The sequence below is a fragment of the Portunus trituberculatus genome, chromosome 39 (genome assembly GCF_017591435.1).
Source record: "Portunus trituberculatus isolate SZX2019 chromosome 39, ASM1759143v1, whole genome shotgun sequence".
Classification (NCBI taxonomy): domain Eukaryota; kingdom Metazoa; phylum Arthropoda; class Malacostraca; order Decapoda; family Portunidae; genus Portunus; species Portunus trituberculatus.
The window spans coordinates 10,328,611-10,341,003 of record NC_059293.1 but is presented as its reverse complement, the minus strand read 5'-3'; the positions used below and the strand labels follow the sequence as shown (position 1 = coordinate 10,341,003).

General features: G+C 42.1%; 1 protein-coding gene across 6 annotated transcripts in view; it reads right to left on the bottom strand.

Moving 5' to 3' along the window:
* The window catches only part of LOC123515600, a 384,796-nt gene extending 373,887 nt beyond the window's left edge, over positions 1 to 10,909 (bottom strand). For all 6 annotated transcript variants that reach the window (XM_045274374.1, XM_045274378.1, XM_045274381.1 and 3 more), the window contains exons 1-2: positions 10,746 to 10,909; positions 848 to 1,762 (exon numbers count right to left, since the gene is read on the bottom strand). In XM_045274374.1, coding sequence (XP_045130309.1) covers positions 848 to 1,268 — 421 coding nt within the window. In that variant the 5' untranslated portion in view covers positions 1,269 to 1,762; positions 10,746 to 10,909. The remainder of the gene's footprint in view (positions 1 to 847; positions 1,763 to 10,745) is intronic.
* Positions 10,910 to 12,393: the final 1,484 nt, after the last annotated feature.

The following is a 12,393-nucleotide window of genomic DNA, read 5'->3' as shown; positions in this document are numbered from 1 at the left end:
GTCTCTCTTTTTACTTTCTTTTTTCTGTTTGCTAGTTCTATATTCTTTTCTAATTCTCCTTCTTTTATTCATCCCATTTCTTCTCCTTTCTCTTTTTTATTTTTCCGTCCAATTTCTCCTCTTCTTTTTTTCTGGTTTCCTCCTTCCATTTCCTTCTCTCCCTCTTTCCCTTCTCTCTCTCGGCCTCCATTCCGTTCCTCCTCTATTTTACCCTCCATTGCCCCTTCCCATCTCTCCTCTTCCTCACTCTCGCCCTTCTCATTCTGTACCCGGCAGTGTCCTCATTCTTGCTGTGTCGCGAGACATACACCCACCGCTCTCGCCCACCTCTCCCATAGCCTCCTAAGACCAACCAGCTAAGCCACGTACACCAGCATTTCCCTCACAACACTCCACCTACTTGGGAACACGCGTCCGTACCCAAAGCTTTTGTGGCAGTATTCGTATTTTTTCTTCCTCCAAATCCAGCCAGCAGGCAAGTCTGGTGTACACTCGGGAGAGGGAAGGAAATATGTGTTGCGTGTGTGACGGTGGTCTAATTGTTGCGGGAAGGTCGGCGCGGGCTGTGCCACGATAGTGACGCATTGAGGATGCGGAGCGACGGATGAAGACACTTTATTAAATGAGAAAAGATTACTGCGTGCTCGGGGCTTGCCAGTCTCCATGCGGCAGCGTGCCCTCAACCGCGGCCTGTGCTGAATGGGTCTTGCCGGCCTAGGTGGGGAGTGGGCGGCTCCCCAGGCGACCAGCGCTCCTCTAGCGAATGCTGGTGTACCGCAGCAGCAGCAGCACCAACAACAGCCTGTCTCAGAAGGGAAGATGTCCCTATCAGGAAAGGAGCACTCACCTGGAGGAGGCGGTAAGACGAGGAGCGCCACGCCTGCGGGGGGCGGGTGGTGCTGCAGGGCGAGGTGTGCGGCGCGCGTGGCTACAGATGCCTCCAGGCAGCCCATGCCCCCGCCAGCACCCACGCCCACCGCCCATGGCAGCAGCTGCGCCTCGACCGTCAACTGGGAGGCAAGTCTGGCGTCCTCGTGTTCGTCCGTGCCCTCCCTAGAGGCCGGCGAGGCCAGCAGGTCCAGCGTGTACTGCATCTGTCCCCGCGCCAGCGGGACAGGGAGCCCCGCTGGAGAGGTTGGAGGCCGCGCCACACGACTCAGGTTCAGCAGCCGCGGGCGCCGGGCGGACGTGATGGTGGGGGAGGCGCGGCAGGCCAGCAGCAGCAGCAGGAGCATCAGCGGGCCCGCCCAACCGCTGCCGACGCCCATGCTCCTGCGAGGGCGTAGTGGGGCTTGTCAGTGTGGGGGCGGGGCGTGGGTGTGCAGACGGGGAGGGGGGAGCAGCGTGACCCAGGGACTGGGACGGGCTGCTGTCGACCCCGGGGAGCAGGGCGGGGCGCATGCTGGCGTAGGCGGGATCATGATGAGTTTGTCGGGCGGCAGTTCAAGATGGGTGGGCGCTGGTGCGATGCACAGCCATCTTAGCGGCGCGCCACCCTCAGGCACCCGGCGGCAACAGTGCCCATCCGGGGGCAGCGGAGCGGCGCCCTGGCGGTGTGACTCAGCCTTGGAGGCAACAGGCGGCCAGGCACGGCTCACATGCAACACACCGACGCTCAGGTCACCACACAACACCAACACGGGCACGCACACAAGGGCGGGTCACTCACACGCGCCAGCTGGCGCCACTCACACCACGGCGCCGCCACCTAGCACTGACACTGACACCCACTGCCCAGGTGGCACAGCATGGACGCGGAGTGCTGGGAAAGATGGTATGTACATGGGTAAGCAGTGCGCGCACGCACACGCACTCAAACACGGGTATGTACACGCGCTCGCACACCTTCACGCACGCACGCACGCACGCACGCACACACACACACACACACACACACACACACACACACACACACACACACCTAAGATTTTCCTTAAAATAATTTCTCTCGTCTTGTCACCACATAATAATAACAATAATGATAATAATAATAATAATAATAATAATAATAATAATAATAATAATAATAATAATAATAATAATAATAATAATAATAATAATAATAATAATAATAATAATAATAATAATAATGGTAATTATTATTATTATTATTATTATTATTATTATTATTACTTACTACTACGAGTAGTACTACTACTACTACTACTACTACTGCTGCCGTACTGGTCCTCATCATCCCCCATCGTTATCAGACTTTATCACCATCACAAAGGGAACAAACCCACGTGCTCCGACAAACACGCCAGCACCTGCCAGCAGCACGCCAACCTGGCAACAGGCGACGCCACACTGCCTTGCCCGCCACGGTGAAGGAACACCATGCCAGAAAGAAAGCTCAAAGAAAAAGGGAAGGCAAGGAAAAAAAGACTCGCATGAATATTGAGGAGTAAAACATTAAATTCTAAAATTAGCCAAACACAACGACCATTTTCCTTATTGTTTACGTTATTATTGTTGTTGTTGATATTGTTATTACTACTATTATTACTATTTTCATTCTTAAATTTGCTTTCATTCTCGTTAGTTTACAGTGTTGGCTCGTCGACGTTCGTTATCAACATTTAATGAATCTCCACTCAGCAACACAAATATCGAGTGAGGGAGCAGCGGAGAAGTGAGAGGAGTGATTTAAGCGCTTCTATTTATAACTTTCATGTTCTTTTAATCATCGGGAGAACATCAAAAGGTGCAATGATTTCCCTGCACATTCCTGGAAGCTAGCCTTGCAGCATTCTCAGAAGCGAGTTATATTAAGTCGGTGTTTGAAAAAAAAATAGCAATAATGAATGAATAAGAAGCATGAAGGGAAATTAAATAGGTATATAAATAGAATGAAATAATGGTGTAGTAGATTCTAATGGGGAAAAAAGTGAAAAATACAAAAACTATTCAGAAACATATGAAATTTTGAGTTTTAAGAAATAGACACACAAAAATAAATGTTAAATAGAAAGATAGGCAGACAGACAGATAGACAGAGAGACAGACAGATAAACAGACAGACAGAAAAAAATAAAAAGATAAAAAAAATACATACAGACAAACAGAAAGATAAAGACATAGATAGTGGAAGGATAGACAGATGGAATGTGAGTGATGGATAGATAGTCAGATAGATAACCAAACAAATTAAAAGTAAATAAAAGTAAGTTGTAAAAATAAGACACACACACACACACACACACACACACACACACACACACACACACACACACACACACATTAGAACTCTCCCACCCCCCTCCCCGTCCCCCATCCCCGCTCCTCCACACCACACCATCCCACCAAAAGCAACAACAAGTGCGCGAAACATCTAATAAAAGACAAACTCTTAACAACTTTGCTGATTTAACATTTAGTCAACCGAGGAGCAAGAGAATTAGCGGTGGTGACTTAAGAAATTATACCAAAATCCATTGCGCTGAGATGCAACAAAGGTTTATAAGCTTCAAGACTTGAGGATAATGATAATGATACTACTACTACTGCTACAACTATTGCTACTGCTACTACTACTACTACTACTATTACTGCTGATAATGATAATAATAATGAGAAGAAGAAGAAGAAGAAATAAGAAGAAAAAAGATGAAAAGAAGAAAAGAGAAAAAGAAGTTTAAGAAAAAAAGAAAAAGAAGAGGAAAAAAGAAGAAGATGATGAAAATAATAACAATAATAACGGTAATGAAAACAACGAATAATGATATAGGAAATGCATTTATATTAGCAGAAGTAGTTGTAGTAGTAGTAGTGAAAAATAACAAAACAGAAAAGCTTTTGAAAAAATTTAATGGTAAAGCAACACACACCCTAAATATTTCGAAATTCACACACACACACACACACACACACACACACACACACACACACACACACACACACACACACACACACACACACACACACACACACACACACACACACACACACACACACAAACCCCATTCACAGTTCTCCAATGAACGAATTAACATTTTTTTTTCCATTAAAACGAAATAAAAGTTAAATAAAAGCGTAAGTAAAACCATAATTAGCTTTGATGTAACTTATTAATCTATTTGTTTTTATCTTTATTTTTGCTTTTCTTGGAGAGAGAGAGAGAGAGAGAGAGAGAGAGAGAGAGAGAGAGAGAGAGAGAGAGAGAGAGAGACTAAAGAGGATAGGAAAGGAAGCCAAAAGGGGGAAAGACGAAGAGAAGAATTATATTTTATCACGAAAAAGAAGAAAAAAGTAGAAGAAAAGAAGAAGAAGAAGAAGAAGAACAGGAAAAAGAAGAAGAAAAAGAAGAAAAAAAGAAGAAAAAGAAAAAGAAAAAAAGAAAACGAAAAAGAAGAAAGGCGAAGAAAAAAAATGTTAGTTAAACTGCGCCACACAGTTGATAAGACAGTGAAAAAGAAAAAAAAGCATTGACAAAGGTGAAAAAAATGGGAAACGGAGAGAGAATTGAGAAAGGAGGAGGAGGGAGAGAGGAGGTAGGGAGGTAAGGAGGGGAAGGTAAAATTTATAGGACCTAAGAGAAAGAAACGGAAGAAGATGTGGTTGTCCTGCCATACTGTAATTAGAGAGAGAGAGAGAGAGAGAGAGAGAGAGAGAGAGAGAGAGAAACCAGCATCTTCTCTCCTTCCCCTCTCCTCCTCTTTATCACTCCTCCCTCTCCCTCTTCCTCTCCCTCTCCTCCTTCTCTCCTACTATTCGCCTCTCGTGTCGTGATTGGTCGTTGAGAGGCTCGAAGCTTCAATTAAGACCTGGCGAGGCTTCGAAGCCCCGCCAGTTGTCCCTCCTCCTCCTCCTCTTCTTCCTTTACCACCTCATCCTCCTTCTCCTTTACCATCACCTCCTACTCCTCACTTTCTCTCTTCCTTCCTCACTTTCGTGTGTGTGTGTGTGTGTGTGTGTGTGTGTGTGTGTGTGTGTGTGTGATTATCTCTCTCTCTCTCTCTCTCTCTCTCTCTCTCTCTCTCTAGTTATTGTTCCATTTATCAATTCACCAAAGCATTCAAGTAATCCTTTATTCAATTAATACATTTTTATTTCACCAACAATGCAGTTCCGTTCCAAAACTTTGAGAATTCGAAATAAAAGCGAAAGATAATTTAACAACTTTTAGGTTCTAGATTCCTCTTGCATTTTCATTTTTTTTGCCATGTTTTTCTATCAATTAGTATATTTTGCACGCACCTTTTGTTAATCTACGTATACAATTCTTCGCACGCCTCACTCTACTCATTTTCCTTTCTCATTACTTACTGTTTCTCTTTTAATTTCTTTTCACGGCTCCGTATTCTTTATTTCATCCATTTTTTTTTTTTTTCTCCACCGCACTTCCTTCATTTATATTTTCTTTGGTGCATTGTTTCTCTTCCTGAACTTCTGCCGCATCTTTGTTATTGCATAAATTTCAACTCTTGCTTCTCCTTTCTTCCTCTCCACCGCGTCTAGCACTCGTGACAAAAGAAAAGCTAAAAGAAAAAAAGAAAGAAAAAAAAAATAAGCCCGCCTCGCCTGAAACTCAGCGCGACACGGAGGGGGAAAAAAGTAAGAAAAAAAAAAAAGTCACGGTGAAGAAACAGACAGGTTCACTTTACGCAGGTGACGAGTGAGTGAGTGAGTGAGTGAGTGAGTGAGGAAGCAGTGGTGAATAAGTAATATCGGAGGTGGGTTTGCTTTGCTCTGCTGTCCAAGTGTCGAAGCTGCGTGTGTGTATTTTGTTTAGTGTTTATGTATTTCGTTTGCTGTGTGTTGTATGTTTTGTTTAGAATAATCTTAAGGTGTGTGTTTATTTTTGCTTACTTCTGTTTTGTGTGTGTGTGTGTGTGTGTGTGTGTGTGTGTGTGTGTGTGTGTGTGTGTGTGTGTGTGTGTGTGTTTATTGATCTTTATGTACAAGGAAGGATGACACATGGATAAGAACAGGAGAGAGAGAGAGAGAGAGAGAGAGAGAGAGAGAGAGAGAGAGAGAGAGAGAGAGAGAGAGAGAGAGAGAGAGAGAACCAACACACAACTCGTTTCTCTAACTAACAAGGAAAAAATTCTGATTAACTCGCATAGTATTTTCTTTATAAAGCCGCGTGTATATCGCCTCTAATATAAAAAATCCATGTATATTTTCATTATAATTTATAATATGTAGTGCATTTTCTTTGTATTTGATAAGATATGAGTAATTTTATCTTATTTACGATATTTTTGTATTGATGAAAGCATTTTGTTAGTATTGTTTGAAGATTTGTGTGTATTGGTGTTAATCTTTCAAGCCGTAGTGTGTTTGTCATACAGGTGAGTTCAGGTGTGTATGTATTCAGTTCGCTGTTTGAATTGTGTTTTCGTGTATTATTTGTAAGTCTCGTGTATTTTGTTTTTGATATTCTAACTGCGTATATTGTTGGTTTGTTTCAGTTGTGTGTTTCGTGTGAGTGTTTTAAGTTTGATGTTTGAACTGTGTATGTTTGTTTCAATTGTGTGTGTTTCGTGTGAGTGTTTAAAGTTTGATGTTTAAATCGTATCATTTTGTTTTCTATTTCAATTGTGTATTTCCTTTACTAAGGGTTTCAATTACGTATTTCGTCTACTATTTCCATTCTTTTTTTTTTCTTACTGACTATTTCAATTGTCAGTTTGTATTAACATTCAGTTATGAATTTCATTTCATATCTGAATTTCGTATTTTGTTTACCATTTCATTTGTGTATTTCATTTTATTGTGTATATTTTTCATATGCTAACGTTTCTAATTGTGTGTTTGATTTAATACTTCAGTTGTGCATTTCATTCACTATTCTAATTGCGTATATTATCTGCTATCTCATTTGTGTATTCCGTTTACTACAACAGTGCATTTTGTTTATCACTCATGCGTAATCATTTATTAATTATCTACGTAAGTCATAACGTGATTTTTTTCTAAATATTACGCAAGACACATTTTGTTTGTATGATCTCAGATATACGTGCAATGATAGTACTGTCCAGGATGCATGTACGGAACAGTGGCTTTATTCATGAAATGTTTATTTTCACTATATTATAAATTTGCGCGAACTTTCATGATATTATTAAAAAACAGTACGTGTGAGTTTTGCTCGGATTATTTCAGTATGAGCATTATTTCCACGATTTAAGTTAATGTATGCGAATATGATATGAGAGAGAGAGAGAGAGAGAGAGAGAGAGAGAGAGAGCGCACGCTGATGACATATCATAACCAAATCAGCAGCATTATACAAATCAAACCAATATATACACAGATAAATTCACTACCCACAATGCGTCACATATTCATAAACTCCAACAGCTGCATAAAAAAACGGGATCAACCGAATAAAATAAACAACCTCATAAAAATAAATAAAATAACAAAGAGAAACAGAATAACATCACCAGCACAACAAAAAACAGTAAGTCGTCAGTCAGGGTTGGTATTAGTATCAGGGCTGCCAATTAGCGATGGGCAGCGTGACAATTCCACACCAGCCTTGATAATCGCTGCCTCGGGTGTCAGTAATTAGGGCAACAGGTCAGCAGCAGCACCACCACCCCGAGGAACTTGGTGATGCTCATTAGGTTCTGTTTCTGCTTCTTCTTCTTCTTCTTTTTTAATTTCTTATTCAGTAACGTTAGACATTTTTGAAGGATGTGGTAATGATGATAGTGATGGATATGGTGGTGGTGGTGGTGGTAGTGATGGGTATAGTGGTGGTGGTAGTGGTAGTAATGACGGTGGTGATGGTGGTGGTGGTGGTGATGAGTGATGATAAATTAACAAAAGTGATGATACAAAAATGATGATGATTGTTTCACTTCTGATGGTGGTGATGATGAGAATGATGATGATGTTAACAAAAGTGATGATACAAAAATTATGATGATTGTTTCACTGCTACAATTGCTGCTGCTTCTGCTTCTACTACTACTACTACTACTACTACTACTACTACTACACAAATAATGATCATAATAGTAGTAGTAGTAGTAGTAGTAGTAGTAGTAGTAGTAGTAGTAGTAGTAGTAGTAGTAGTAGTAGTAGTAGTAGTAGTAGTAGTAGTAGTGATGATAAAACTAATAATAATAATAATAATAATAATAATAATAATAATAATAATAATAAACATAATAAAAGTAATAATAATAATAATAATAATAATAATAATAATAATAATAATAATAATAATAATAATAATAATGATAACAATAACAATAGTAATAATGATACCAGAACCATTTCAACACCTAATATTTCCCTACACACACACACACACACACACACACACACACACACACACACATACACACACACACACACACACACACACACACACACACACACACACACACACACACACACACACACACACACACACACACACACACAGTGTGTTGATGTGGTCTCAGTCCTACCAGAAGATCGGTCTATGAGCTCTGAGCTCGCTCGGTCATGGGAAGACTGGCTGGGTGACCAGCAGACGAGCGTGGTGAATTATACACCCACACGCAATATTTCCCTACCTTTAAAACTCTCTCACTCTTTCATTCCCTCACTCCTAATGACACACATTCATATACATGGAAACAAATTACAAAAAGACAACAAAAAAATAAAGCAAAAAATTAAAGCAAGAAATACGACTGAAAAAAAAATATACAAAAAAATCCAGAAAAAAAGAACAGAGAGAGAGAGAGAGAGAGAGAGAGAGAGAGAGAGAGAGAGAGAGAGAGAGAGAGAGAGAGAATCAATTTCCCATTTTCTTTCAGCTACGTGATGAAAAAGTAACTTAATCCATCTATGAATGCTACTTTTAAGGCCATAAAAATATTATCCTTGACCTAAGATGCCTTACTTCAATGACCTCGTTAAGTAAGGAGAGGAGGAGGAGGAAGAGGAGGACGAGGAGGAGGAAGATCATAAAAACAAGACGAAAAGAAGGAAATTCAAAAGAACAGAAATTAACGATGTAGAGGGGCAGATGGTGTTGGAAGAGGAAGAAGAAGGAGTAGGAGGAAGAAGAGGAGGAGGAGGAGGAGGAGGAGGAGGATGGGGAGGAGAGAGTAAGGAGGATGTGGGAGGTAATATGGAAGGGAAGGAGAGATAAAGAGTAAGGGATATGAGTAAAATAAGTTATAATGAGAAAATATTGAAGGTCGAAGAGAGAGAGAGAGAGAGAGAGAGAGAGAGAGAGAGAGAGAGATGCGTAAAATTATGTAGAAAAAAAAAGAATGAAAATGAAGAGAACAAAGGAAAACACATGGATGCGAAAGAAAAAAAGAGAGAACGAAAAGGAAATTAATAGCAAAAATAAATAAATCAATAAATAAAACAAAAGTAGAATTAGGAATAAAATCGAAAGAAAAGATAAAAAATAAAAGAAACAAAAAAAGGATAAGATAAAAAAGGAAGGAAATGGAAGTAAAACGAAAAACGAATGAGAGAGAGAGAGAGAGAGAGAGAGAGAGAGAGAGAGAGAGAGAGAGAGAGAGAGATGAAAAAGGAAGGAAAAGGAAGGAAAATTGAAGAAAAATGACAGGAAATATAGGAAGGGAAGAGGGGAGAGTGAGGGCAAAGGGTAATAGAGGAGGAGGAAGAGGAGGAGGAGGAGGAGGAGGAGGAGGAGGAGGAGGAGGAGGAGGAGGAGGAGGAATATTTGGGCTTCTAAGATGACGGCGATTCAGACTCAGAGATAAGGAAAGGAAGAGAATGAGAGAGAGAGAGAGAGAGAGAGAGAGAGAGAGAGAGAGAGAGAGAGAGAGAGAGAGAGAGAGAGAGAGAGAGAGAGAGAGAGAGAGAGAGAGAAGAGCAATCAAGAGCATACTCACTAGGGACTTACTAATCACAGTGAGAGAGAGAGAGAGAGAGAGAGAGAGAGAGAGAGAGAGAGAGAGAGAGAGAGAGAGAGAGAGAGAGAGAGAGAGAGAGAGAATTCATATCGAAATATTATAAATATCTTGATGCTAAAAACAACTAAAGAATCACTCAAATTAACAAACTGGAGGAGGAGCAGGAGGAGGAAGAGGGAGAAGGAGGAGAAGGACGAGGATTAGGAGAGGGACGACGATGAAAGAAGAGAAAGATGAAAGTGAAGAGGAAGGAAAGAAAAGAAGCAACTGGAAAAGCAGAGAGAGAGAGAGAGAGAGAGAGAGAGAGAGAGAGAGAGAGAGAGAGAGAGAGAGAGATGGTGGTGGAGGAGGGAAATAGACAAGGTCTTAAGAACTACACCTCGATTTGCAAGTTGGACAATGACAAAAGTTGGACGAACTGAAGAGATGGAGGAAGAGGAGGAAGAAGAAGAGGCAGAAGAGGAGGAAGAGGAGGAGTAGAAAAGGAGAAGAAAAAAGTGGGAATACGTAGAATCCATCACACAGGTCACTCCTCTTAAGAGGTATTGGCAAGGCTCTCTCTCTCTCTCTCTCTCTCTCTCTCTCTCTCTCTCTCTCTCTCTCTGTTTTAACCCCTCCTCCAGAAACCTTTTGAAAATCTGCACACACACACACACACACACAGTAAGAGGAAGGCGTACGTATATAACACACACACACACACACACACACACACACACACACACACACACACACACACACACACACACACACACACACACACACACACACACACACACACACGGAGAACACTCTAATATCTTCACCATTGGTAACAAATAAAACACACACACACATCACTAATTTTCATCTTCTGCAGAATAGCAAGAGAGAGGCGCGTAGAACTACCATGAATACCTTCTGGGTAAAATAGCACCTTATATATCTTTCTCACGACCACACTTGTTGCTTGGGTAGCCTCGAGTCACTGCACATTAGCCCAAGTAACGCAGGCGAGTGGTGGGGGAAGGACAGACAGAGAGGAGAGGAGAGGAACACCGGCGCACGTCTACCCTCCACCAGAGTCGGAGGTATACTGACGACTGACGAGGTTTCGAGCGAACTCCGAGACCCGACCCTCCTACCGCCTCCACCACCACCACCGCCACCGCCACCTTGACGCAGAGGTGAGCAGAGAAATGCGTGTTGCTTCCTCAGTAGGGGAGTAAATATACTGGTTCGCTTGGTGTTTATTTGCGTTTTCTTTTCTTTTTTTTGTCTTTAGTTTTAATGGTTGTGGATGTGGATGAATTTAAAGGGAGTGTGTGTGTGTGTGTGTGTGTGTGTGTGTGTGTGTGTGTGTGTGTGTGTGTGTGTGTGTGTGTGTGTGTGTGTGTGTGTGTGTGTGTGTGTGTTGATTGAAAACATTACCATTACGTGACCACCACCACCACCACCAATAACCACACCTACCATCAGTAATAATTATATCCTCATCTCCATTAGATACTAAAACAACAACCACAACAAACTCGTACATTTCATTTAATTCACACACACACACACACACACACACACACACACACACACACACACATTAATTACTGGTGAAAAACATACCACACAGACTCACAAACGCACATTCACTCTCCCTCCCTCTTGAAACCACAACACACCCTCAATCTGCTGTCGTTTCCCCCTCATTATCTCCCTCAGTTTATTTTCGCCTGCGTCAGTCTTTAGACCTCTCCTATCGCCTGTCTCGGGTGAAATAGGCTATATCAGTGTTTCTCTCTCTCTCTCTCTCTCTCTCTCTCTCTCTCTCTCTCTCTCTCTCTCTCTCTTTTTTAATACGTTTCATGTATTTTTTTTATTTTCATCTTAATTTTCTTTCCTCACTCTCTTCACCCTTCATTCGTTAGTTCCTTCTTTTCTTCTGCTTTCATATTTAAATTTTCTCGTTCGTTTTTCCTCCACCCCACACACTCTCTCTCTCTCTCTCTGTGTGTGTGTGTGTGTGTGTGTGTGTGTGTGTGTGTGTGTGTGTAATTCACCTCAGTCGCTTGCTGGTCACCCAGCCAGTCTTCCCCATTATGAAGCGAGCTCAGAGCTCATAGACCGATCTTCGGGTAGGACTGAGACCACAACACACACTACACACCAGGACAGCGAGGCCACAATCCCTCGAGTTACATCACGTACCTACTTACTGCTAGGTGAACAGGGGCCACACATTAAGAGGCTTGCCCATTTGACTCAAACCCGGCCCTCTTGATTGTGAGTCGAGCGTGCTAACCACTACACTACTCGGTGTGTAATTCACCTCACCTCGGTCGTCTGCTGGTCACCCAGCCAGTCTTCCCCATTACGGAGCGAGCTCAGAGCTCATAGACCGATCTTCGGGTAGGACTGAGACCACAACACATTCCACACACCGGGAAAGCGAGGCCACAACCCCTCGAGTTACATCCCGTACCTATTTACTGCTAGGTGAACAGGGTGTGTGTGTGTGTGTCTGCCTTACTACATTCTATTCACATACTCATCACGTTCCTTTGTCTCCTTC